Here is a 26823-nt window from a genome sequence, read left to right on the forward strand (position 1 = left end):
CTCCATTCTCGCTTCATGCGCGCGAGCCATAATGCCATATAAGCATGTTATTTTTCCGGATGACCGGATAAACACGTGACCATGAGTAATCGAGTCAACACAAGTCTTAAACAGCATTTACGTCGCATCGATTTGAGTCTCGGGAGCAACGTATCGCGGTTTGAACGGCATTTATTCTCTCGCTCGTTGGCTCGATAAAAATCGCGGATCGTCAATCGTCGCAAGCAAAGGCACAAAAGTTAGGTTCGAGAGTTCCAACGGGGCGCGCCTGGCGCGCGGTCGCGCTTTTGACTTGCGCGGTGACGGGAGCAGGATGTAGAGACCGGGCACTTCCGGCTTGTTCATTGGTTAGCAGGCAGGGTCTTACGCAGTCAGGTGAGGATTGTTTCGCACAACGTTGTCAAGGGATAATTGCCGGCGCGGATTCGCGGAAGCGAAATATTGAACGGGCTACGGGCGTCCGGTAGCGGCGACGGATTCTAGACGACGTTTAATTGCAGATGGCAAATAGACGGGCCGAGCGTACGCGGATGAGGGTCACGTAGCGCGCATCTCGGATGCGACAGGAAGAGCGAGAGTCAGAGAGTCCAGCGAGGCCGGGCGAGCAGAGAGACCATTCGGCAACACGCTCCCCGTGTTGCTGACGTTACTCGTTAATCCATAAGGACATGTTCAGTTTCTCACCAGATCGTGAACATTGATTTTCCATAAAAAGGACTTAATTTTTATCTACTGTGAGTGGCTATTCCTATTCTCCAACGAATTATCCAACTAACAGATTGGCATGAACGAAAAAGAAACAACAAAAAAAAAAGACCGAAGGTCGGCAGCACGTACATACAATTCCCATCGGGAACGACCCCCGAGAGAGATCTCGACGTTCTTGCTCCGATGCGTAAATCGCGTAATCGCAACGCGTCGTAAAGCTATTCGAAACGTGTTGAAAAACAGCGTCATCGGTCCGATCGAAGGTGAATAATGTCGGGGACTGTTGGTGACGTAATCCCGCATTCGTGAATCGGGTATCTCGCGCGAGCTGAGTAAGCGGGTCGCGAGAGAAAGAGAAAGAGAGGGGTCATCCTTGAAAGTGCCATAATCTAATTGGTGCCGAGAAAAGTAATACGCGAGCAAGTTTTTAACTAGTGTCGAAAAAGCAAGAGAAAAAAAGTGTTGGGAGATATTTTTTTTTTTAGACGTAAATAGGAGAAACGTATGGCCTCGCGAATATCTCTGGGTGTGTTACATAAATAGAACGGTTAAAAGCCGTGGAGGAGGGGGGGGGGGGGGGGAAGCGTCGCAATTATCGGGTAACAAAAGCGTGACCGGGTGACGGCCTTTATTGGCCGGCGGGGAGAGGCGTCCTCCGTTCCGATTGGTCGGCCGCGCGCGGGTACGGACCGGGTGGGGAGCGTGCGGCTCGGCGACTGCGCACTGCGCGTCCGGGCTAGTCGTGTGAGAATTACCGTTGCGACGGAGCGCACCTCGTATCCTCGCTTGCGTTATCCGAGCATTTTTAACGAGCGGCCGGTTGCGAATCCCGCTTCGCAGCTAACGTTAGCTATTCTAGAGCGATAGGGAATGATATCATGGTAATAATTGCGTAAGAAAAACGTAGTCCACCGGTAGGGAGGTCAGACGCGCGAGAATTCCGTCAGCGGGGAATCGCCCCGAAAATGTCCGACGTCCTCGTTGCGACGTTGCGATGATAATCGCGCGCGGCGCACGGTTGCGATTTTCGTAGGCGAGCCGGGCAGGGGGGCGAGCTCGATCTCGTAGGGGATTCTGACGATCAGGCGACGAAAATTTGGATCGAAGTCCGTGAAATTCCGCGCGATTCCGTTTGCCTTTGCGTCGCCGTTTCCGGCCCACGCCTCGCGGGTCTCGGGCGACCGCGTGAGAACGAGAACGCGCGCGTTCGGCAATATGGCGTGATGTGTGCGTCGCTTGTTCCCGTTCGCGCCGCCCGACGACAATTATCAAGCATTTTTTACGTTTCGTTGCAGACACGCGCGGACGATCCCGCATTCGAGCCCTGGTCCACGTTCGGTGTGATGGAAATACGCTAAAACGTCCTGAATATCAGCAAAATGGTGAGTGGCATAACAATTTTTTTTTCATTTTTTTTTTTTTTATTATTTATATCGGTATGAACGTGGCGAATTTCTGACGAGCGCATAATTCGGGAGAGATGGCGCCACGGGCTTCGTCCAGGGGCCGAAAGATCAATAACCTTTGCCCCTCTCTCGACCTAGTACTCCACTTTTGCCGTTACCCCCCCCCCCCTCAATTACACAATGTAGATTGTTCAATTTGCCATTATTGCCCGTGGGTGTAACAATGGCGCTGAACAAATTTTCGTATCTGCATTCGAATCAAATAACGATTGATAAATAAAATTGCTTTATTCGTTTGTGTCGAATAATGTAAAATACGCGACGAGAAGATTGATTTCATCCACGAGATAATTGTTTTTAAATTTAATAAATTTTATAAAAGAGATGAAAATTATTCTGAAATAAAAGAGAAAAACTGAAGAGAATTTGAAAAGTATTTAAATTTATATTTGAATTTATATTTAAAAAATATAAAAATGACCAATTAATTTTATTCGTTGACAAATATTCTTTAATATTTTCTTAGTGTGCCAATATATGAATCAAATAATCTCCATTTTTCTAAAATTTATCGTAGTCTTTGGATACTCAAGTATTAGAGAAGAACCCTTTGCTGGTAACGTGCAAATCTAAGTACAAAGATATTATTTTATTGAGTACTAATATCGATATATTAAAATTGATTTACTGAAAGCTATTTGTAATTAATTAATTTTATTTTTTTATTAATATCTTTCTAGTACATTAATGTAATTATGTCGAATATATAGTTTTATCATAGTGAATAAGTTATATACAAGGTGTCTGTTATATTTAGAATGCCTGGAATATTTCTGTTGGAAAAAAATCGGAGAATTTTTTAAAAGATCTATAGAAAGAAAATTCTATTTTAAGAAATTCTTTTTCTTTTGAGAATTGTATCTTGCAAACAGCTGACTGTATCGGCTAATGAAATTAAATTAATAACATATTTTTATTTAGCAGATTTAAAACATTCTTATGAGAATTGAGTATATTTTCTCAATATATTTTTCCCTTTTTATGCTTCAGTAAGTGTCGAACACGTAATTTTCACTTTATCATATGTCTCAGAAAGAAAAGAAAAAATTTTATATAAATTTCAAATTTTTGTGCGTTTTCTCTGTGCAATATTTTCCACTTCTTTTGAATAATTTTTTAAATTTTATGTTTGTGAAACTTTAATGCTTTTTGTAATGCTTTGTGAGGCGACTTTTCTTTCTTTATAATTTATAATACAAAGTATTGAAGACTATCTTATAGTAGCATTAAACTGATTGTTTTGAACGGATTGCCAACATTTGAATGGTTAATTTGTAACATAATTATATTAATTTTATGATTTATTATTATCTCGATTTTTCATAGACATCTATAATGATTACATTAGATTTTTATTTGAAACTGCATATTTTCGTTATTTATATTTGATCATCCATGCATCCAATGCAGATGTCGAGATAGTCTAAAATGTCTGTAGTCTTCTATTATCTTCGATCTTAAATTTAAAAAATTATTTTATGGAGTAAATCTATGAATGAGAAATAGAAATTTACATTTCTTTTAAATTTTTACTTAAAAATCATCTAATGGTATCCATGGCTGAGTTTTTTAAGTTTTTCTCGAAAGTTTATAAATAGGTACCTTGTGTATATTTTCTATTTTTTAATTATTTTCAATTTCCTTTGAAATTGTTTTGAACTTTAAAGTTGTAAGCATTTTATATCCTTATATAAATGAATGTATCAATAATGTTTTTCTTCTTAAATTGTATTTTCAGCCACGTATAGATCCTCTATCGTTGCTCAAATGCCTTAGCGTTTTATTGGGTCCAACAGGAGGTATTAAGAGTAAAGAAGAAGTTCACCGATTAGCTAATTTAATGACAAAATTTTCTAAGAAGCTTGTTTCAAAATGCATTTATATACAAATATTGAAAACCACTAATACGGACTTGCTTAGTCAGTAAGTACTTAAATATACGAACTCTACGTAATATTAACACCATTTAACTTTATACACTTCATTCCATCATTTTTTATGATATTAATTAAAATAATTTAGTAATTAAAATAAAAGACATTTGTTATTCAGCATGTTGAGATACACAAGTATATGTTATTTGTATGTTTGTGTGAAAAAAAAAGTATAAACATGCAAGAGAAAATTATAAGAGACTCAGAACCATTAGACGGTGCTTATTGTGTGCCGTTTTTACTGATACGAGTCTTACATCTCAGTTCCAAAACTTAGTAGAGTTTTATGATTTATTTTGTCATATTTGTATGTGATTGTTGAATCTCTCTATATATAGAAGAGCAATGATTAAAAAAATTACAATAATTTAAAAAAATTCTATAAGTATAATTGTACAGTTTTTTTTACTTGTAGAAATTGATTATTACTATTTTTCATGTTTGTGGAATTAATCTTTACCTATTCTTTATAATACTGTACTTCTAAACAATTTTGTGAAATTAGAATTTGAAATGGAGTATATAATTTGAAATAACATATTATCTATACAATAGTACAAGCTAATGTATTATTTTACGTTTTATAATTTCCTTTTTTTTTGCAGATTTATGACCGCTGGAGGATGGAATCTTATTCACACGTGGCTCACTGATGGCATCCTTGCCAAGAACTGGGCTCTCATTCAAGAACTTCTCAAGCTTCTGCTACTCTGTCCAGTAGATATCGAGCGGTTGAAGAGTAATAATTGTCCAAAGTTGATCAAGGGATTGTCGAAAGAAGGTAGTCATCAGGGTGTTCGAACATTGGCCAGTCGACTTGTCGAGCAGTGGCTGAAAATTGTAAAGGGAGAAGCGGCGCCGAACTCGGTGCCGGCTCAAATCATGACGGTTTCAGTGCAGTCAAACGTTATTGCGGGCCAAACTGCGACTGTACCTTCGTCGCAACAACAGCAGTGTGCGAACACTCAGCAAACCGTAGATGATACCGAAAATGCAACCGTTCACGTGCAGGACTTCAAGCTCGCGCAACAATCTACCGCGAGTATTTCGATAAATCAGCAAGATCATGAGAAGCAGCAACAATTGCAGGAGAGGTTACAGCCACAAACGGTGGAAGTACAACAGCAAGTAACGCAACAACAATCTAAAAAGCAATCCTTCGTTGTTGTTTCGACGTCCTCATCACTGCCTGTTTACAAGATTACTATTCGCGACGGCAATCAGGTCCTCGCGAAAGTAGAGACGGACGCCGCGAATATAAGTAACGTTCTAAATACAGCTAGTACGAGTACGGACAGTGGACACGCCCCAAATGCTACGCAGGAAGCGAAGCCAGAAGGGGAGGAGGAGTTTGACGAGGCGGAAGAAAATGGCAGTGCGGCTGGTGGTCGAGATGACGTAGTAGATGTTGTACAGTCAGACGATTCGGGACACGTTCCTAGTGAAGTGAAACAAACTGTAGTTAGTTCTAAAGACAATCAGGATACTGAAGGTGTTAAAAGCAAAGACTCTAAGGACATTGCCAGTAGTGATAGCGGTAAATCTAGTGATAAAGAAAATAGGGACTCTCATAAAAAAGATGATAAAAAGTCCAGTAGCAGTTCCGAGAAGAAAAGTAGTAGCGGCCATCATCATGGCTCATCTTCGTCTTCGTTGTCATCGTCATCGTCGAAGAGCTCTAAGCATGGCACGAGTTCCAGTGCGCATCGCAGCAGCTCTACATCCCATAAATCTAGTAGTCACCGTTCGGGTTCTAGTAATAATAGTAGTTCTAAAAATTCTAGCAAAGATAGGTCTTCCAAGGATAAAGACAAGCATCACTCCAGCTCATCTAGCAAACACAGCTCAAGTAGGAGTAAATCCGAGCGAGACAAGGAACGGGAAAAGGAGAAGGAGAAACAGAAGAAGGATCAGGCAGAGAAGGATAAGGCGACTCTGGAGAAGGTGCAGGGTCAAGCGTTGAGTTCTAAGATGGGCAAAATACCGAAGAAGCGAACGGAAGATGAGAAGTCGAGCGATGCAAATGGAAGAAAGTCTTCGACCGAGTCGCGCGACAGCTCGAAAGAAAACAAGGAGAAAGCGGATTCGAAGAAGGACGCCGTTGCGACGAAGCTCGTTACCGAAAAGAAGAATATATCCATTTCCATCGAGAACAGAAAAAATAGCCAGGACTCAGGAACGCGACCGAAGACGGTGAAGACGTTTAACTCGAAATTCAGATCCACGGGCCTAGAGGAAGAAGTAAAACCACCACCACCCAGATCGAAGAAGGCGGCTCCGGCTGCCGATAAGAAGGTTCTACCTCCAAAATTACCCTTGAAGAGGCCATCGCCGTTGAGGGATGTTCCACTGGTGGAGAAACGTGTGAAGCTATCCCTGGACTCACCAACAACAACCTCGCCAAGTGATGAGAAGAAGGGAGGGATTAAGCTGATTCCGCCAAAACCTAAACGTAAGTATACTGGTATCCTATTACAAACTATGTATAAAATTTCTTTATTAATACGTGATCTTTATCATAATTTTCTTTTAGAATACTGATATTTTTATCATAATCTAAATGTAAACATATTGCTAATGTCCTCAGATAAAGCAGTCTATGAATTGAATTTTTAATTATCTTGAAGTTACTCTATACCATGTAACTTCTTTAATTTTTATTCGATATATTAATAGAAATAATCAAAAATAGAAAACCTTGGAAATATTCTTATACTAAATACAATCTTACGAAATGGGAAGTATAGAAAAAAATGTGTTTACTAAAAGAGCAGATATCTTATAAAATATCTCAAATTTATTAACAGCATAAGAATCACAAAAAGAATATAGTACACAAGAGTATAGAATTTAACATATAGATTCAATATATTATAATTGATTAGAAAAAGAATCTGAATTTATTTGAACATAATAAATCATCTTATAAATCTTGTTTTATTTTACAAATTAGTAACTTACTAATGTATTTTTATATATTTTATTTTTATAATTTTATTTTTATATATTTTAAAATATATTTAAAATATTTATATATTTTATATATTTTAAAATAAATATAATAATATTTGTTAACACTGTACGCACATACTTTTTATCTTTTATTTATATTAAAATATTATTCTTAATGAAATCGAAGCAATAATTAAATATAAATATTAGTTTTGTAGCATTGTTATATTCTATTCTCGGAAATATTATTTTATTGTTATTTATAGTAAATGTCTATTATTGTTATCTATTTTTTTGCAATAAGACGTTATAATGTTTTTCTATATCACGCATTATACAAGATCCAAGTTCTATTTCGGTGGAATGATGATGATAAATGAATAATGACTGCTTAAGCTTTGTACATTGGCATGCTACGTTATATATGACTTACTAACTCTGTAATATTGAGTTTGCAGGTGGATGGTTCCAACAAGAAATGCAACGAGATCCGGTATTTACCGCGATATTTTTACATATCGCGAATATTATTGACAATTTCTCTCTTGACTTTTGGTGTTACATCAGACATTTATTTGCCTATGTACCTTTAACTTATTGTTTCTTCCAGGCATATCGTAGCGTAATATTTCTTAATAGTACATCCTCTACTTTCCCAAAAAATTATTATTAGCGTTTCATAGAAGATATAATAAGCCGTAACGATTTATCCATCGTGCTGCACGAAGATTTTAACAGCTCTTGCTCGTGCGGATCACACCTACGAGAAAATTAACGTCTCTCGTTAGAAGAACGAGGCCCATTAGGATCGACACTCGACTACGAAACTTTTTCGTATATTAAGAATCTTCGATTCAGCAGGTAATCCTCGATAAGCTATTCATTAAAACGCGATTTCTTCAATCAATATTCGCGCGACTGAGGAAGAGTATATACACATACATTTAATTATTTCCAAGTAAAACGTATAGTTTCTCCGTTGAGAGCAATACAGAATATAAATGAAAAAAAAAAGTGTTCTATCTCTCAATATTTACGGATTAGCGGGAAATGTGTTTTTTTAAATCTCCGATATCAGTGACGCAACGATACGAAGCCATCGCTCAGGAATAGTTCTAATCTTTTACTAGGTAAGGCAACAAAAACTTTGTCTATTCATATTTCTTCCCTTGTAAATGTACACCCTACTTAAACATTCAAATAAATTTATCAGAAATCTGGAATATTTAACTCTTGGGTTTCTGCTATACTTATACACATCTTGCTCGCTATTAAATGGCCGACGTTAAATACTACGCAAAGTATGTATCGCGAGCCCATCCAGATTTCCATCCTCTCGGTGATGATTCTTAACGTTAAACGCGCGAAATGGTAACGTAAAATATTGCTGTCAATGTTTCAATTGATTCAGCGATTGGGAGAAAAATTGGCTTCCCTCGAATCAGATTTGTTAAATAGAAGGTCTTTTTTTTTAGTTTATACGAAGCTCCGTTAATCGTCGCATATATATATTTGTTGCCAACGAAATACGAGTATCTTGGTCAAAACGTATCGACAGATAATATGGAGTTATCATTATCATTAACTTTTCATGACAAATGAGATATTGATGAATTTATCAGAGAGAATTGAAATTTGTGTCGGGCAAGTGATTTCGAACACCTTTAATAGATACGCAAAACTGAGAGAGAAAGAAAGAGAGAAAGAGAGGGAGAGAAAGAAAGCGTGCAAGAAAGGAGTGGTTGAGAAAAAGATGGGGGAGACTGTGGTGAGGAAGAGACGATATACTGAAGCAACGTTGAATAATGCGGTGGACCCTATGGATTTTAAGTAGCACTGAAAGTGCACGAATTCCGAAGCTGCATATTCGACGTCTTCGAGCGAGAAGGCCTCTCGGACCGGCAGGAGGCCCTCCTTTACAACATCCGACATCGTCGGCATGGTGAAGAGAGTCTTCTTCTTTGCCAATGTTCGTTACTGAACGAAAAGAGAGAGATACGCAGAAAGAGAGAGAGAAAGAGAAAAGAAACGAACAGATAGAAGGGCGAGACGGATCGCGCGCTCCAAAATTTGCAGTGTATACTCGGCGTGTAATTCAGAATTCTCTTTTGCATGCTTTATTTGAATTTGATGGAAAATGGTATTATATAAACGAATTATTTGATACTATATAATTATTTGTACAATCCCACAAAATTGGCTGGACCGTATATCCTTATCGAATTACTCGTATAACGTTTCGCGATAATCGCGTTTTGTTTTGGCGGATGGACGCGCGACGGCGTGTGCACAACGAAAGGGAAAAAAATCTGTAACGCGGCTCGAGCGATATTCCTGTTCGGAAAACGCGTCAAAAAGATGAGATTCATCAGATCCTTCACGCTCGATCGCAGATTTTGGATTGCAACGGCAATTTTTCGTCTCGGCAACTTTCATTCCGCATCGCGAGAACGGGGTGCGAGGCCCGTGGAACGGACCCGCCACCCACGTGGCGGCGACGATATTTTTTCTTTTTTTTTTGTCTTGCATCGCGACGATTTCGGAGTCCAAATTCGGCTCCCTTCCGGGGTCGCTGGGGGGCTGACTCATGCACACGATAGCTGGGGAGGGGGGGAGAGTTCGAAACGCGGAGTCGCGCTTTCGCGCGAAGGTGTGTATCGTCGCAGGGGAACCTAACCGATGTTTTTGCGACCGTCTCCACGCCGACGCGCACGTGGCCCCCGTCCCTGTCCGTGTGTGCCACCACGGCCGGACCGGCCGGCGTATACCGCGCTATACGGGACCCACGCCTACTAACCGTCCGACGCACATCGAGCCGCGCCGCGCCGAGCGCGGCGACGGACTTGGTGCTTCGTCGGGCGGCGCGTCATCCCTCCGCTCATCGCGGGGACGGAAGACCGTTCCTATCCGATCGCGTGCAAATATATGCATAATGCGCTCGGCACCGTACGTTAAATCCTTGACTTATTAATACGCAATTCACGACTGTTAACGTGGCCATTATACAGCATCGGAAATCGTATGAGAGAGAGAGAGAGCACGTGTTTTCTACGCACGTGTTTTCTTCTCCACGCGTGTCTGTATGCATATATATTTGTTGCGATATATTTATACACGCACGTGGAAAGATGATATGCTATTTTTAATTGAATAAAACATGAAAGGAAATATTTAGACGGTCGCTAAGTTTGTAATCAGTTAACGGTCTTTGTCCCCTGCGCGTTTAAAAACTTTTTGGAATGGAAACGAACGATGTTGAAATCTTGTGCCTTCTAAATAATATCGAAAAGCTCATTTTCCATCAGATACAAATATCCAATTTATGTATTTGGACTAAATAATTCGAAAAACAAAATACAGACTACAATATTTACATACAATCAAGTCGAATATTTTTGGTGATTCTTTTCTTGATATAATGTGAATTGTTAAAATTACGTTAAATGAGCATGACGAGAGAGAGAGAGAGAGAGAGAGAGTCCTATTAAATATATAAATATAGGACAGTGTCTCGAATAAGACAGAGTCTTTCCAAACTGCTTCAATCAGCATACGACGATTTAATTAGTAATGTATCGAATTATGGATTAAAGTCGAACGGTGCTGCGCTTGTTGCGCTTCTACATTTATTCTTTGAAATACGATAAAACACCCGTCAAATAGAAAAATTCTGTTCTGTTCGTTATCACTTAATAATGCAATCAATTGCTGTATTCCTGTATTGTTGTACACAAATAATACTGTTTCAAATATACGTTCGAATTTATTTTTAGATACAGCAAAGTTTCGGTTTCAGTCACAATAGCAGGCATTTACTCTTGTTAAACTATTTATTATAAACTATTTCGAACTGTTACAAATGTAAGAAAATGCAGTACATTTATAATATGAAACAAATGATGAATAAGACGGGACAAACACGAGAAGTGTTTGTATAATTTTCGTGATATCGATTTAATTAATCGAAAGACAATTGTAATGATTTATTTCTAACGCATAGATGTATAGGTTCTCTAGACGAACGTTTAGAATTGTTTATATTTTTGTTATCTACATACAAATGTATACGTGTATACAAGCCGAAACGTAGCTTCAAACGTTTTTCCATACCATTAACGACATCAATTTACATTCAATGAATTTTAATTGTTGCAAGGTTGTGGACTTTGCGTGTCGCATCGTCATACGATTTCCGATCAATGTGGCGCGATGCGAAGGCATTTAAAGACCAAAGATCGCGTCCAGAGCACCTTCGTACGACACTATTCGAAGTTGCAAGAGACTATCTGCCTAGAGAACAGTGATGTTCCTAAAATGTCATGTTTTTTCTTTTTTTATCATAAACTATTTCTGTGTGGAAATAAAAAAAAACCCATATAATACAACCTGTACTCTTCCTTAATTTTTCTATTAATTTCTGTCGTGCTTATCATGTCAGTGCTGTCACTGGGGGTACTAGATTTATTTCTACTAGGGTTATTTCTAATATATGGGACATAACTACCCATTATTCGAATTTGTGAATATAAATCGGAATACCCGATAATAGTATCCAAATATTGACAGCACAACTATATTGTATCCTTTAAACTCTTGAAGAATAGCTAGTTTTAACATGAATCGTATTTCGTTTGTAGTGTTATGGATATAAAATTGATATAAATTAACGTATATATTTTTGTATTTGTAATATGGGACAGTGATGATAAAAATTATTATGATGATAAATTTGTATGCTTTATTGTATGCTAAAATTGATTTCTGATTATTTTTTTGTGTTAAATCGTGATTTCAAAAAAAATGATAAATGAACAATATTTGTCTTAATTATCATGTTAATATGATATTTATGTATTTAATAACACTTTTCTTATATATATATATATATATATATGAAAAGTATGTATGAGTCTTATTTCTACAATTTTTGTAAAAATCAAGATTTTATTAAAGCGATTCAAATTAATTTTGTGTTTTCATAATAAACTAATTTGTATTGTAAAAACAATTGTGATTTATATACAATTGTTATAAATTATTTTCATCGTTTTGCATCTTTTTATTATGAATACACATAATCGCAATTGTTATAGATCTATTTTGTATAATTTTTGTGCAGTAATAGAATAAATGTAAAAATCAATTTATTCCATAAAGGAATATAATCATTTTGAAATAATACCTGATATTTATCTTTCAGCGCTGTAATTGTAATACGATTCAAAGAAATATATATTTTTTTTGTAAATCGTTAGTCTTAATTTTGAAACTGTTATGTAACGATGTGTTAGATTAGACTACAGAAATTCATTATAAAATTTAAGCATATTTATAACATGTTGAGAGTATTGCTGATTTATATTCGATATATCAAGCATATTTGTTCACGTAATTGATATTCTCATTTCTTAGTTTTTCTATTATTATTATATGCAACATAAAAAACACAGTCTTGAATATATTTTATTCGATTAAATAAAATTTTCTGTCTAAAGGAATACTTGTTCATTACGTCTCAAAAGTAGATATGAAAATATTACATGTTGATAAAGAGATGACGTGGAGTTTATTAAATAGTTTTATTAAGGAGACATAGTTTATTAAAAAGTTACAAAGTACTCATTCTCAATGTGTGAATATTGATAATTAATAATATATAATAATTATATTGGACGCATACTTACTTTTTCTTAAAAATCCTGATATTCTGATTTACATTTATGTTGCACCTACATTCTATTCCTTACGGCTTGTATATCACTTATAAACTAGAAACAACACTAATAATCATTGTCTAATTTATTGTTTCTCAATTATTTTCGTATTATTTATATGACTAATATACATATATGAAAAATCATACAATATAAGAAATCTTTTTTAAAAATATATTAGTTTAAATCTTCCATATCTCTTTTTTTACAGGATGTACTGAGCAAAATCGAAGACAAATTCATTTCGGCAGACAATTTATCGTTAATTTCTATTATAAACACTGTTCGCTGATATTGAAGAACTGATATTTTACTTGCAGCTATTGAAAAATGGGAAACATTTCTTATTTTTTTTTCAGATACATGCCGAATACCGTTAAAGCAACCAACGAATCACTACAACTTTGCGACTATCGGCACACTTTTACATAATCTTTACAAGCTGTATTCATTTACATCGTTCATTCACATCAAGGATGAAATACGATTACAGTTTGAAAATATATTTAATAATTATATACAGGTATTTCCTGATGGTTTAGGCATAATTTTAGAGGTGAATTCAATTAGGACAAAAGTAATTTATACAAATGTATTTCTGAAATTGCCATTATTAAAATTATCGAAGCACAAGAATTTTACTTAATAACAAGAATAAACGGAATTCTAATTCGGAAACGATAGACAGAATGTTTTATCATCTTCGCGCGAGAATCTTTTTGCGGAGTTATGCCTACGTTAGGAGAAACGCTGTATATCTATAAATTTTTGTAACACTGTTTTTATAGAACGTATCGCTGCTTTACAAAATTGCCATTTTATGCAGAATTATCAAGACGTGCTCCAGTTCTACTGTTCTTGTGAGAAAATCTTTAAATCTTAAAGATTTATTATTCAACTTTAATGTCGAGGACTACACACTACAGGATTTCCATACTAACGTTCCTCAATTGCTTTCAATTTCAGGCGCATGCCGAGATAGCCGAGTCGAGACTAAATTTTGCAAAATGTTTGCTAAAAATTTTATTAACAGAAAAGTTGCAGATTCGATAATTTGGTTCTCGTCGCTCATTATAATTCTCAAATTTAAATAAAATCCTTTTTTTTTGTTTTTAGCGATGGTGCTGCAAGAAAGCGACATGTTTATGGATGCCCTCACTGCGTCTACCAAAAGTAAGGAACCGAGGAAGCGTAAGCGGAGGGCTTCTATCACGAAGGACGGATCCTCGGAAGCTAAGAAACAAGAAACCGCCAACGCCGATAATCGCGAGAGCACGCCGCCACCTACTTCGCCGTCAAACGTCGAAGAGAAATCACCAGTCGCACTCAAACCTAATTTCAAAGTAAGTATCCTGGATGTAGGATCGAATATAATACGCTATTTATTTATATAAATTAATTGCGGAATTTTTTTTTTAGTTCTATCAGGACACGCTGGAAATAGAAGAAGACAAAGATCAAAGGGAAAGGGAAAGTGGCGAAGAAGAATTAAGGAAGGACAAAGATCAGGCGTTTGATGAGGAAAGAGACAACAGAGACGATGATGATATTGGAAGTAATAGTAAGTATTTTATTATCATCTTAACTTATTATATTCACAAGTAACAGAGATGAATTCTTTAAAAACACCTCCGTTAAAAAAATTATCTTTCATGAATAATCATAAAATTACTTTCGCTCATTTATTTCGTTTACATAATATACGTTAATATTTTTATATGTTAAAAACTAAAGTATGTTATTATTATTATTAATGCATTTTAATATTACAAATATTTTATATCATCGTGTTAAATAAAATTAATTTTATCTAAACAATAAATTACATATATATATATATTTTTGTTTCGTAGCACCGACGCCCGAGGAAGACGTGGAAGATGTAAAAGATGTGGAATCGCCAGAAGATGAATGTGCGATAATTGCGGATTTGACGAAGAAGGACAGCTCCTATCCCGAAATACGATACGTAGACGGACTTAAAAGCGTTCTGCTACTACAGAAACGTAAAGGGCCGAAAAAGGTTTTGAAGTGGAAGACGGATCTAGAATCTATACGCTACTTCGAATTGGACGAGACGGAAAGGGTTAACGTGACGAAGACGTTTACCGACATGAAGCAAATGGAAAAGCAAAACGAGAGGGAAGCATTCCAGATGGCCAGAAAATTAAGTACGTACGAAATAACTTAAATAACTATATTAATTTTTTGTTACAATTAACATTATACCTACTCATATGAAGCAGTTATATACTTGCAAATTATTTTGTACTTATTTGTTTCAATTATTTACATGTGTGACACAAGTATATAGTGAATATAATATATAAAATGATCTTTTTTGTCATTAGATACTGAAGATTTAATGGAAGAAAGAACGAGATGGAAACCCTTAATTCCAGTTGATCTACCGCCTCCGTTAGTGGAGCCTGGCAAAGATAGCAAAGAGAAAGATATCCAGTATGCTCGCGAGAAGGGCATTCTCCAAGCCCTTTACTTTAATCGAAGCATGTACGTAATAATTTTGATATAACTATTTATACATTCCGTGACAACAAGATCAAATATATTTTTATGTTATAGAATATCGTACATAAAAATGAAGTGATGAATTTTATGTAGGAGAGAAAGATATATGAAAATACATCTTCTCTATATATACAAATACATCATATAAGTTTTTATAAAACCGTTGCAGATCTTGTTGTGTGGAGTGTACCATTATATTCAAAATTTTAATCGATTAGTTGGGAGTTTTCAATTCTGATTATTTTTGTATTTTAGGATTCCGGACTCTGCAGCTGAACCCGATGAAGAACGGCACCATGTGATGACCGATCCGAAAATAATACCGTTAGACGATCTCACAGGCAATAAAGAGAGTGAAAAAGACTTCACAGCAGTAGCATGGCCGGAACCTAAGCCGCAACCTCCGCAACCGTCGACCGTAACGACGTTCCATTATCCGACGGCGTACCCGCACAACCAACCAAGTATGATGGCACCTATGGGACCCCAAACAACAATGGGCCCCATGCCGCAGATGCCGCAACAAATGATGGCTCCCCCGCACATGGCTCCCATGTCTCCGGAGATGACAGGACCGATGCCAACCGCTGGTGGCGGCGGTTGGAGAACGGGAGACGGCAAAGTCCTCGTGCCGGACGTTGGTATGAACCCGATGGCAAACATGTCGGGTGGTTTTAATCAGAATATGGAGGGCGCGCCCATGGTACCGCCGGGAATGATGGGACCACCGCCCATGTACAATCAAGAAGGCTACGGCATGATGTGTCCGGATGACATGGGATACAATAACTTCCAAGGTCCGCCCGGGCCGATGTATGGCCCTGGACCTAACTTTCCGGGTCCGAGAGGCGCCCATATGCACAACAGAGGCAGAGGTGGTCCCGGCTGGGGATATCGTGGACCAGTTAGAGGGGGTTGGAGAGGTGTCGGTGGTGGGTGGCGAGGAAGCGGCAAACAACCACCTGTGTGCAGACAGTTTTCGAAAAATGGTTATTGCCGAGTCGGTGACAAATGTCAGTATCTTCATCCTGGTGTGAACTGTCCGCCGTTTTAAGTAAGGAACTGATACAGTGATGCCGATCAAATTGGATACTAGTGGGATTGAATACTGATTGAATGATGTCGCAAGAATGTCTTCAATTGAAGGACCTAAAAAATGAAGGTGAAGAAGAGTGCGATTACTTGGCAGCGTTTTAATGATATGGCGATATCGACTATCGTGTCGATGATCAGTTCACTTGGAAAACGGATCCAAGTGCGCGCACGAACAATGCGCAATAACGCAGAGTGATCAAGTTTAATGTGCAATTTTTTCTACACGGGCATGACTATACATAGATATAAGTAGAATTTCTATTTGATAATACTCGATACATTCAAATGTAAAATGTAAATATAATGACATTTCAGTGAATGCCACATACAGTTGTCGCAGCATCCGATATGGTCGATTATAAGCGCTTTGTAAAATTGAATTGTAACCGTGCTAGGTTCATATCGGCTGCTGGACAGCAGAGCATTTTACCAGGTGGCTCAAAAATCTACGGAGGTTACTAACGTAATCTTCTTTTCGGTTCCTTGAATTCTTATTATGATACGTCTTTAGTCTTTAGCTGAAGTAAATAAATTCTATCTTCTATTATGACACGTCTTTAGAATTATACATTTGAGTACAAGATTCCTCTTTCTTTTCGTCATCTTTTATGAGTTTATATATTCTATATGAGGCCATTGCCGAGAAATTATATATAATTTTCAAAAGAGTGCGATTTAAAATATCGCAGAGAAAGTCGGATTATACTGACGCGACAGCTAAAGCGTTCCATGTACATACACGCACACACATGTACACATTCTTGAAATTTTATTGAGACTTATACTGTATATTACCGCTGCTTCGTGCTTGAAATAACAGAATTCTAGGATAGAGATGATATCAACAATAATATTCGATTGTGATTCCTGATGGAACAGGAGTTTCAATATGAGATAAGCTCAACATTTTGGAGCCTGGTGCTGCGTCCCGCTAAACGCGAAACACTCTCACAAAACAAAGATGAAGACAAATTCGTACTTTTTATCAGCATAATTTTTATGTGTAGATTCTTTGTAAATATGTTTGCATAATATATACATATATATAAAAACAGATTATTCTCTATATAATGATAGACTGTTAGATTTAATTCTATAACGATAAAAAGAGCAGGTAATATTTAATGGGAATCATATGTACATGTCCATTAAAGTAGAACGAGTTATATAATCTGATATCATTTGAACTAATTTTTCCCGAGTTTGATGTACAAAATCATGTAACGATTCTATGTAATTTAAATTGTCGTGGTAGTTGCGCCGCAAGTTTTTTACCGCGTAAGATGTTTGATTACACCTTTTTGTATATGGTTGATCGTTATGTTTGTATATAACATATTGTATAAGCGTTGCTTGATGAAAATACACCAGTCATAATTATTTTCTAAAATCGCCCAATAATTTTGTGAACTATAAAACATCCTTTTATTATGTATGGCATATAATCACTTTAAAATCGTAAAATACCCAAGACATTTTGTACTAATAAGTTGTACAAGTAATTTTGTACTAATAACATATCATGTTTCGCCTATTTCTCTCTTATACCTATTAAATTCGCCATTTAACAAACAAACTGTAACATATATTTCACAATAAGCATCACAAGAATAATTACATTATTTTATATTCAAAGATGATAGAGACTGTAAGAAAATCTGAGAACAATTATTTAAATATAATTCAAGATGTATAAAGTGGTGTGTGCAGATTATTAAGATTAACTGGAAATAAATAAATTTTCAGAATCACACAGGGGGAGGTGTGCAAAAGAGTTCTCTGTAAACACCAGTAACAATTCATTGAATTTGATTTTTCACTTAAATTGCTGAGGCGGAGGCCCGAAGATACTGCCGCTCTGCTTGCTCGCAGTTCTGGATGGCGCGAAGCCAAGCATTTTCTGGATGTTCTAAAAACGAGACGTACGAAAGAAATTTTACGCTCGCCCACCGCGATCGAGAGACCGATCGAGACTCACTTACCTGTCTGATGCTCATCGTGCACAATATGTACAAAAATATGAACGAGCACTCCGTGTAATCGTCGCCCGGGAGATTTCTGTGCGACAAGCCTTGTATCCAGCTGATCGGGACGAACGGCAATCTGGCGACCACCCGCCCGTCGAATATATTATTGAACATGCTTAACAGCGCGGTAAATGCGAACCCGATCGCGAACATTGACTTCATCTTCACCAGGGACAGGTCTCGATTGTTGTTCTTCAATCTCTCCTCCTCCCGTTCGATCTTCTTCTTCTGCTGCCTGTCCAAAGAATCGCCATGCGCCTCTTTTCTCTTCTCCACTGAAAGATATAAGAAGGGTGGCCGTCAATACATGCTTTTGTTTTTACATTCTGTGGTGAGGATGTTACGGTATGGCAAACTCACGCTTTTTACTCTGCTTCTCGACTTCGGCCTTCAGTTTCTGATACTTCTCAGTTCGGTATACCATCAACCACGTCAATCCTAAACAAATAAATTTTCAGAATCAGTGTAAGGAGTGCAAAAGACATATTTCTGTAAGCACCAGCAACAATTCCTTAAATTTGAGTTTATTTAGGCTGCGGTCCACTTGATGCTACAAATGCTTCGAAGGATTCCTCTTCTCCTTTCTTTTAATAAAGAAAGAAGGAGAGGAACAACGGTTCAAAGCATTTGTAGCGTCAAGTGGACCGCAGCTTTAAATTGCTGAGGCGGAGCATTACATATTACTTATCCGTACATCGGAGCGTAAACTGATAAACATAAATGCCGTTTTGCATCTCTTCCGCCGAGTTTATTAATACATTACAGCGCCTATTTTATTACCTTCACCCAGCAACGCCGTGCATATGCTGATAAACAAAATCAGGATGGTGTCTGCCCACATTTTTGCGAAAGTCGAATTTTCTTTTGTTCACGACACGTTGTACAGTCCGACACTGTCGCTCCTCATAATAAAGAATTGCGCGATCCAGAAAGAGGGATTTCCCACTCAATGAACCGTATTTTCACTACTAGTCGGCGAGGAACGTGGAAGCACGAGGATGGACGCGTCAAATTGTGGACATCACGAGCAACTTGCGGAGTCAGCGTCAGCAGGTAGGAAACGTGGTCTCTACGAGGGGTTCCGAAACGCATCGGTATTGCGTCCGATAATCTCATTGGTCGGCCTCTGCCTATTCTTATCGCTCATCAGAATGGGCGCGTTCAGCAGACCAAGCCGCTCAGTAGCAATCGAACGTGATTGGCTCTTACTTTTAGAACCAACCAATCAACGCAGGGTGTTGATAAGACGAACTCAACAGTTGTGTCTGTTGTCGCGGCCATGTATCTTCCTGATAATGTAATACAATTGTTTTTTTTTAATAGCTGTTGAAATTACAATAATAAAATATGACATAAATAAGTAAATAAATACGTAAAGAAGCTATTAGGGCCGACTTAATTGTCTTTCAATTACACTCTCTACACCCGTTTCTTTATCATTTTCTTATATGTATGTAAAATTTAAGCTTTTACTCATTTTATTTCCGAACACAAGAAGCGCAAAGGGACGTGAGAATAATTAAAGAAAATGTTAAATTGTATATTATTCATATTTTTATTTCGAATATTTGAATTAAGTATAACCGTCCATTTATTGATGGCGTAAGCCACGAATCCTATATTTCAACATCCTTCAGCTCATTATAATTAGAGAGAATATGCTACGTACATAAATAAAATATTGTCTTCTCTATTGTACAGCAAGATCAAGTCTTGCACAATTGGAAATTCTTCCATTCATTTTGTGCGACCTTGTACAAAAAAGAAAACGTTGTATCTTTGTTATGGAAAGTATGCTCCTGTGATTTCATAATTTCGGTGTGCAAATGAAGTAAATTATAACCGACTCCACTGATATAATGCCGAGAACGTTTGAATATAAAATTATTATTCCTTGCATTGATGCTTATTTATATTATTAAGTATCAATGCTTTACGCTACGTCATACATTATCTATTAATAAGAAAATATGTATATAAACAAATATTTTATATCTAGAAATGAATACTTTAGATTCGTTTAGACAGTCCTTACGATAAAAATATGTAAACAAACGTGTTATACGTGTAAATATCTTATAAATATCACCTATTAATGAAACAATAAGGGGGACAATGATGTTAAACAAAAGTTTCCACACGCTCAGTCATTAGAGTCCTCCCTGCTTGTGTCGCTGTATAATTAATACATTCTTTGCCGATGATGCATGAAGTGTCTGCCAGCGTGCCGCTCCAGCTTCTCGTTTCTGTCATTGTTACGACGATCCCAGTGATGATTACGTTTATCGTGGTTTTGATTTTGATTCTGACGTGACCAGTCGTGCCTGCGTGGCTTGTTGTACCAAGGATCGACGATTGGCGGCCTTTTCGGCTCCTGCGTCTTGATCTTCATGAAATCGCTGTCGTTCTCCGTATAACGGTCCTTGAACTCCTCCTCGCATTCCTCTATAAACTTCGCTTGCTCGCTTGTCAAAGTACTGTCCGTCATGATTAGCGTACCTGTGGTTTGCAGGTAGAAGAGAATGATAGATTAAAATAATTAATGAAGATATTATTAAGATATTATAAATGTTTGTGAGAAAGTTATGATAAAAGAGAACTTACAATTTGAAACATTTCACGCTCTCGCTCGATTTAGCCTCTTATTATATTCGCCGCAATTCGCTAAACAATCGCTAAATACCTTTCGCTCGAGCTACAAGTGGAGGTTATGTTCGGTAAATGTTCTCATCAGCATAAGGACAGGCGTTAAGTCTGCTCTTTTTAACTGCGCTTTCTGCACCCGAAATGAAATAGAGAAAAAGAGAAAAAATATGCGAAATATATCACAGTGATTCAACATTTTTGTTATATAAATTTAATGATAAATTATTTTGATTATCTTATTATAATTTAAACAAATTATTTTAATAACAGTCTTTTTTCTTTTTTACATATTTTATTAAGTTCTAAGTTAAATTCTAAGTTAAATCTAAAATAATAATGCAAACATTTTTTTACTGTAATTTGGCTTTTATTTATTAATAAATTCTATGTTCAGCATTAATCTTTAAAATTCACATTTTACCATCTTGTCCATCGATACATAATGTAAATATTTTATTGTATTAAACAGTTAATCCTAAAATGTTAAATTTAACAATGTATGTAATAAAATAACATATTAATGTATAATACACATATACACCAATAATAGACATATATCGTGCGGGTGCTAGTCGCAAATATGTATAATTCGCTATATCACATGTCTTAGAGATACTAAATCGACAATATTAAACCACATATAAAAGATGTGCATCAACAAAATATTGACTTAATATTACAATTTACTCGAGTATCTAAGTTCCTCTCTCCCACGCTTGTTACACTCGCGCAGGAACGTAATTACTGATAAAAATATAAGAAGCACAGATCAACGATAGCACGGATGCTTTTTGATAAGTGATAATAATCACTATTTATGCTTACAATCGCTATTTCTCATTTTCGAACTGGCAGTCCATACTAAAAAATTATTCGCGTAAAAGGCGAAAACTTTCAAAACGCGATCATAAATATCTGCAATATGCAGTACTTCATTAAGCTTGCCAAGTAACTAGATTTCCTATTACTTTCACTTATCGACACTAAATGTTGTAATTGCTTAATGGTAACTACAATGGCACTTGCTACTTTGGAGATTCTTCTTGAAATAAAAATTATTTATAATTCTAAATCTCTTGCAGTTATCCACCTTTAATTAAGAACTAATTTAATAGATATAGAAGATTTAAGAATTATAAAAGTTTAAGATAGGATCTCAGATACATAGAAATCCTATGTAAAATTGCCACCTAATTGATTCAGCAATTATTGAATCAATCTACGTAGTTAAAAGACATCTTTCGATTATTGCACGCACTAAACTTAATTTCCATTAAAGAAAGTCCTCGGTAGATGTTACTGTCGCTTCTATTAATAGCCCAAAATCCAATTCTGTAAGACTAGCTGCAAAATGAAAGTTACACTTTGTAAGTACTCTTAAGATAATATAATCAATTGTGTCGAGAATGTGTTGAGAATCAATTAATTAAACCTCACCTTTTGCGGTAAGTAAATCCAAAAAGGTGTCTAACGGTGACAAACGATCTGCCGAAGGAAACGCCGCCAAACCTGAAAACAATTTATGCATGTTATCATACAGATTGTATTTATTGAAATATTATTCGTGTATATTCTACTCACTGTTATGATGATTACGGTGTTGTAAAGTCCGACTGCCGGTTCGACTCTGAGATATTTCGCCGCACAGAATGTTAGCAGCGTGCTCCCTGGCTCGCAACATTAAACTAACTGGATGCAGCCATTGATTCAAGAGTCTCTTTGCGCGAGACCTTGGCAATAGGGACAACAACTTCAACTTCTGAACGACATTTTCTTTCGTATCGCTGATATCTAAATGAAAGATGAAAGAAGTAAAGTCAGTCTTTGTTAGAACGTCTGTATATCTTCTACCTAGATTATGTTTGAAGAATTGCATGCAAAGATACAATAATTTTTTGTTGGATATGTACCAGCTAAAATAATCTTGGTGACGTCAACTTGAAGCTCAAACACCGAGCGTTCAACGTATTGCAGAAACATTGAGTATTTGAGAGTACGGTAGCCGAGATAAGTGAAAAACGACGCGAATCCCGGTGGTGCTGGGAAAGCGATGCTTTCTATGGCGTACCTATATCGCTGTAAGAGCATAAACAATAACCATCGTCTTGCTTCGTCCAATTGGTCTCTGAAAAAGTTAACATTATATACGAATTATTATTCGATACAGCAATGAAACAAATAAATACTCAATTTTATTTTAATTACGATTAATATTTTAAAATGATCTCTACAAATTATTTACATTCATTTACAAGCGATATATAGAATTGCGGCAAAATAGGGGATTGTCTTACATGAGATTGAAGCCACGTTCCTGCTCAATTCTCGGATCAACACCGGCTGCTCTGCAAAGTATTTGACACAGTATACGCGAAGCTTCCAATTGCGCACCCACGTATCTCGTAGCCATGGCATGAACGTGCAACGGGGTACAAGAACCTCGCGTGTATATCGACGTGTGCGTGCCGTTCTTTAGAAGATACATTGAAAGTTCCCGCAAATTAACAGAGACAACGTGCTCCTGCTTCGAGGCGGTGCAACTTTCCGTTTCGTTAAACGGTAAGCCTGAGTCCAACTTGATGTTTCGATTTCCCATGAAGTCTCCAAGTGGCATTGCGACAAATCTGTAACATGTCATCATTTATCGAATAATTATTATGTCAAATTATTTATGAATCTGGTTATTATAAAAATAGAATTTCTGTATGAAACACACAATAAAGAAAATCTAATGTCAATTTTAAATCATTGTTTAAGTAATAGACATGTGTAAATTATATACAAATAGAAAAAGATAAATATATATTTTTGATTCTTTATCTAAAAAACTAATAGCACGGTTTGAATTTGCATTACTTTCACGTTAGTATGTGCATGCAATTAGTTACACAAAAATTAGGATGAGAAATGTTATTACCCTCCACTTGGAGACATTGGAGTACTGCATCTGGACAATGCTTCTGGTTGGTAACAAGCTAAAGAAACTAACAGTTTCTCCGCAATATGACTAGGTCTGAATCTCAGCTTGTCACTACCATTTTTACTCAAGTGATCCCACAATCTAGTCCATAAATCACTACGATAAGGAACGAGCCTTTGCTGGGGCGAAAGCAACATTACTGATGTGTTCCAGAGTTTCTCGTGACTCAGCGTGATATCTAAATCGTTCATCTTTATATCGAACGTCATGTAATCCCCTATGGTCGTGACGGGCAACAGAGATAGTAAGGGGACACTATCCGCGAGGAGATTCTTTTGCACTAAAGCGTAAGAGTTGCCTATAAGAATTTCCTGCATAAAGCGCGGGATATCTAACGAGCGCGGCTTTTCCGCGACGATGGACATTAACTCCGCGATTATTTCCATGTCGTTTTTATGGCAGAGAAAATAATGAAGTATCCCCAAGCGGACTTCCGCCGAGGTCTCTTTGCGAAAAATTTCAATAAGAAAGTCTGAAGGAATCGTCAACTGCACGAGGTCCAAGGTAGGCAAATCTATCGTCAGGATACTCGTGTTGGAATTTGCGAGCGGATTATTTCCTTCCGAACTACCGCTCTTGCCGTCTAAATTGTGATGGGAATTTCTTCTCGTTCCTTTATTAGGATTGTCCAAGTCGAGTAACGGCACCAGATAGGAGACACGGGATGGAATCGACGGTGGCGGACCGCACAATATGTGGCAGCAGGGCTCGTGGTTCACGCCGATCTCGAGAAGATGCGCGAACAGTCCCGGGACGAACACGATCATATGATGGCCCTCGTAGATCGCGAAAGTCGGCCTCATCAGCTTGGCGCGCGACCACGATATACCCGGTATAACGCAATGGATCACGCAGCTGTGATGCAGCAGCGTCACCGAGTACGCGAAATGCACCGTGTTGGATTCGTTCAGGGAATTAAGCACATGCTGCGGCGGCTGTACAGGCCGGTAAAGATAGTAGTGACAAACGCAGACCATCCCCTTGGTGTCCGACACCACTATGAGATCAAGGGAACAATCGTGGACTCGCAGGGGTATCACGTCATCTTCGTAAGTCCCGCAATTAGAGGACGGCGACAGTAGCGGTAAGTTTAATGGGATATTCAGCTAAAAAGATACAAGAAGTTTTACGCTAATACAACGTCATGCATTTCGCTACAAAGTTTAATTAGCAAGCACGTGAGATCTACTAAATATTATTCAGCATATTAATCAGCTCTATACAGACTGTTAGTAACAATTACAGGTACACAGATTCTCGTAGTTAGAATAAATGATACATATTCCTATCGTTCTTATCAACGAATATACTCACCACTGTTTCGTGAGGCAAATCGTCGTGAAATTGAAGACCGCTGAGGGTCGGTTTCGAAGACCTGGAATTATTCTCGTCGTCACCCTCGGTGACCACGCTCGTGGGAATTCGTCGATGATGTATATGGTAAAGGACCTGATTAATCATATCCCATTGGGCCCATATGAACGTTTTTACAAGTGTTTCGGACTTCAATTCCTTTATCGGTCTCGAGTGGCTTACAGACGTGTCAAGTTGAGCGGTATATATCAGAATACCTTAAAATAACACACAAATTGCAGAGATATGCGGATGATTGTAAATTAATTATACATTTATACTCAACCATACATTTTAAAATTTTATTTTCACGAACGGTAGCAAAGAATTGCGTTGATATGAACGCGACATGAGCCATAAACGCTTGCAAGAATTGCTTACAATCATTGCTCTACTTACATTCGTGATGTATCAGTACTAGAAACTTATCCACACCCAGTTCCTTTTCTCTGTACAGAAATTGTATCCGTACTTGCTTGGACCTCTCTATCTCCAGGTCGTGCACTTTGGTATCGTCGGTCGTTAATTCCACAATAAACACTCTATAGAATTCGCCGTGGGACTCGTGCTCCGAACAGCGATCTTCCGGGGGATTCGACGTCTCTAGGCAATTCTTCTGTTTCGTCACGTATCCCATTAGAGTGTGACTTTGGTTGACCGTGGCTTGAACGATGTTCAGCACCTCCGGGAAGCGGCGCAGTACCTATAAATTCAATCAACACTATAGATATCCATGTGGCGAGAGAAAGATCTCTTTCCTTCGTGGTTCTCACCTGTAATTTATTGTTAGTCTGGTCGTAACGGCCGACTACGGTACACAACGTACATACACCGTTCCTCTCTGATTCCTCCATCCATCCAATAAGTATTGAGCCGTCTTTTTCCTGCCCAAGTAGTTTCCATTGCTCGGCTGAGGAAGCAAAGAGTAGAGTTAATTATCTCTCCTCCTGACAAACGGTCTTGATATTGAAATTTATGTTGATCTTAAAATTATCTGTCGCACTATAAATATCTTACATAATCTGCCATTGTTTGCGCACACACATACGCGGATGTGCAAGATATTTTTATACAGATAAGAGCTATTCCAATGTCATATATCTTCCATTTGACAAATTAACTGGTCTCTTGACAGTTACCTGCGCTGGCGTTTTCCGACAAGAGCAAGCATAATTTCGCTGCGAGGTTCTCTATCATATCTATCGGAGGCAGCAGAGTTCCCGAATAATTCACGTTCCCTCGATTGTCCGCCGCGTTTCAGCAAAATACATATGCTCCAATGCTCCTCTCTTCGTCCTCGATGCTCCCGTCCGTCCGCTCCGAGGCTTCCTTGTCGTCTGCTGCTCGCCGAACGAAGCCGAACGAAGCCGAGCGAAGCCGAAACGAGATTCGCGAGAAAGCGAGCAGTGCGAGCACTCG

General features: G+C 37.5%; 4 protein-coding genes across 8 annotated transcripts; 1 reads left to right on the forward strand and 3 right to left on the reverse strand.

The window, feature by feature from the left end:
• The first annotated feature begins 269 nt into the window (after positions 1-269).
• On the forward strand, positions 270-17448 carry LOC112457455 (serine/threonine-protein phosphatase 1 regulatory subunit 10). 5 transcript variants are annotated; one of them, XM_025020516.1, is made up of 10 exons: positions 270-375; positions 501-734; positions 2004-2090; positions 3913-4097; positions 4714-6560; positions 13891-14117; positions 14194-14335; positions 14628-14945; positions 15126-15285; positions 15559-17448. In XM_025020516.1, the coding sequence occupies exons 3-10, from the start codon at positions 2088-2090 to the stop codon at positions 16355-16357; spliced, it is 3681 nt and encodes a 1226-aa protein (XP_024876284.1). In that variant the 5' UTR covers positions 270-375; positions 501-734; positions 2004-2087; the 3' UTR covers positions 16358-17448. The 5 variants fall into 5 exon arrangements, with proteins under 5 accessions (XP_024876284.1, XP_024876286.1, XP_024876287.1 ...); XM_025020518.1 differs by lacking the exon at positions 501-734 and having other exon boundaries at positions 312-375; XM_025020519.1 differs by lacking the exons at positions 270-375; positions 501-734 and adding an exon at positions 788-971.
• A 513-nt stretch (positions 17449-17961) lies between these two features.
• LOC112457457 (calcium load-activated calcium channel) lies at positions 17962-19478 on the reverse strand. The gene is made up of 4 exons (XM_025020521.1): positions 19206-19478; positions 18786-18863; positions 18381-18700; positions 17962-18307 (listed from the first exon to the last, which is right to left on the reverse strand). Exons 1-4 carry the CDS (start codon positions 19264-19266, stop codon positions 18215-18217), a joined length of 552 nt encoding a protein of 183 aa, XP_024876289.1. The 5' UTR covers positions 19267-19478; the 3' UTR covers positions 17962-18214.
• A 478-nt stretch (positions 19479-19956) lies between these two features.
• Positions 19957-21186, reverse strand: LOC112457433 (RNMT-activating mini protein). Its single transcript, XM_025020483.1, has 2 exons — positions 21030-21186; positions 19957-20924 (listed from the first exon to the last, which is right to left on the reverse strand). The coding sequence occupies exon 2, from the start codon at positions 20911-20913 to the stop codon at positions 20608-20610; it is 306 nt and encodes a 101-aa protein (XP_024876251.1). The 5' UTR covers positions 20914-20924; positions 21030-21186; the 3' UTR covers positions 19957-20607.
• A 394-nt stretch (positions 21187-21580) lies between these two features.
• Positions 21581-26707, reverse strand: LOC112457440 (protein pigeon). Its single transcript, XM_025020492.1, has 10 exons — positions 26544-26707; positions 26178-26314; positions 25804-26107; positions 25366-25622; positions 23989-25157; positions 23366-23695; positions 22982-23196; positions 22653-22862; positions 22509-22580; positions 21581-22415 (listed from the first exon to the last, which is right to left on the reverse strand). The coding sequence occupies exons 1-10, from the start codon at positions 26599-26601 to the stop codon at positions 22345-22347; spliced, it is 2823 nt and encodes a 940-aa protein (XP_024876260.1). The 5' UTR covers positions 26602-26707; the 3' UTR covers positions 21581-22344.
• Positions 26708-26823: the final 116 nt, after the last annotated feature.

This window comes from Temnothorax curvispinosus, unplaced genomic scaffold (genome assembly GCF_003070985.1).
Source record: "Temnothorax curvispinosus isolate PA1 unplaced genomic scaffold, ASM307098v1 QBEX01007779.1, whole genome shotgun sequence".
Taxonomy (NCBI): Eukaryota; Metazoa; Arthropoda; class Insecta; order Hymenoptera; family Formicidae; genus Temnothorax; species Temnothorax curvispinosus.

Bases quoted from the DNA above. Each gene is read 5' to 3' on its own strand.
- LOC112457455 (XM_025020516.1), top strand. The intron at 14,118-14,193 runs GTAAGTATCCTG...TTTTTTTTTTAG, and splicing joins CACTCAAACCTAATTTCAAA to TTCTATCAGGACACGCTGGA. The intron at 14,336-14,627 runs GTAAGTATTTTA...TTTGTTTCGTAG, and splicing joins TGATGATATTGGAAGTAATA to CACCGACGCCCGAGGAAGAC.
- LOC112457457 (XM_025020521.1), bottom strand. From the start codon at position 19,266: ATGTGGGCAGACACCATCCTGATTTTGTTTATCAGCATATGCACGGCG. The intron at 18,864-19,205 runs GTAATAAAATAG...TTATTTGTTTAG, and splicing joins CACGGCGTTGCTGGGTGAAG to GATTGACGTGGTTGATGGTA. The intron at 18,701-18,785 runs GTGAGTTTGCCA...TATATCTTTCAG, and splicing joins CGAGAAGCAGAGTAAAAAGC to TGGAGAAGAGAAAAGAGGCG.
- LOC112457433 (XM_025020483.1), bottom strand. From the start codon at position 20,913: ATGACGGACAGTACTTTGACAAGCGAGCAAGCGAAGTTTATAGAGGAA.
- LOC112457440 (XM_025020492.1), bottom strand. From the start codon at position 26,601: ATGATAGAGAACCTCGCAGCGAAATTATGCTTGCTCTTGTCGGAAAAC. The intron at 25,158-25,365 runs GTGAGTATATTC...GTATCTTTTTAG, and splicing joins ATTTGCCTCACGAAACAGTG to CTGAATATCCCATTAAACTT. The intron at 23,696-23,988 runs GTAATAACATTT...GACATGTTACAG, and splicing joins CCAATGTCTCCAAGTGGAGG to ATTTGTCGCAATGCCACTTG.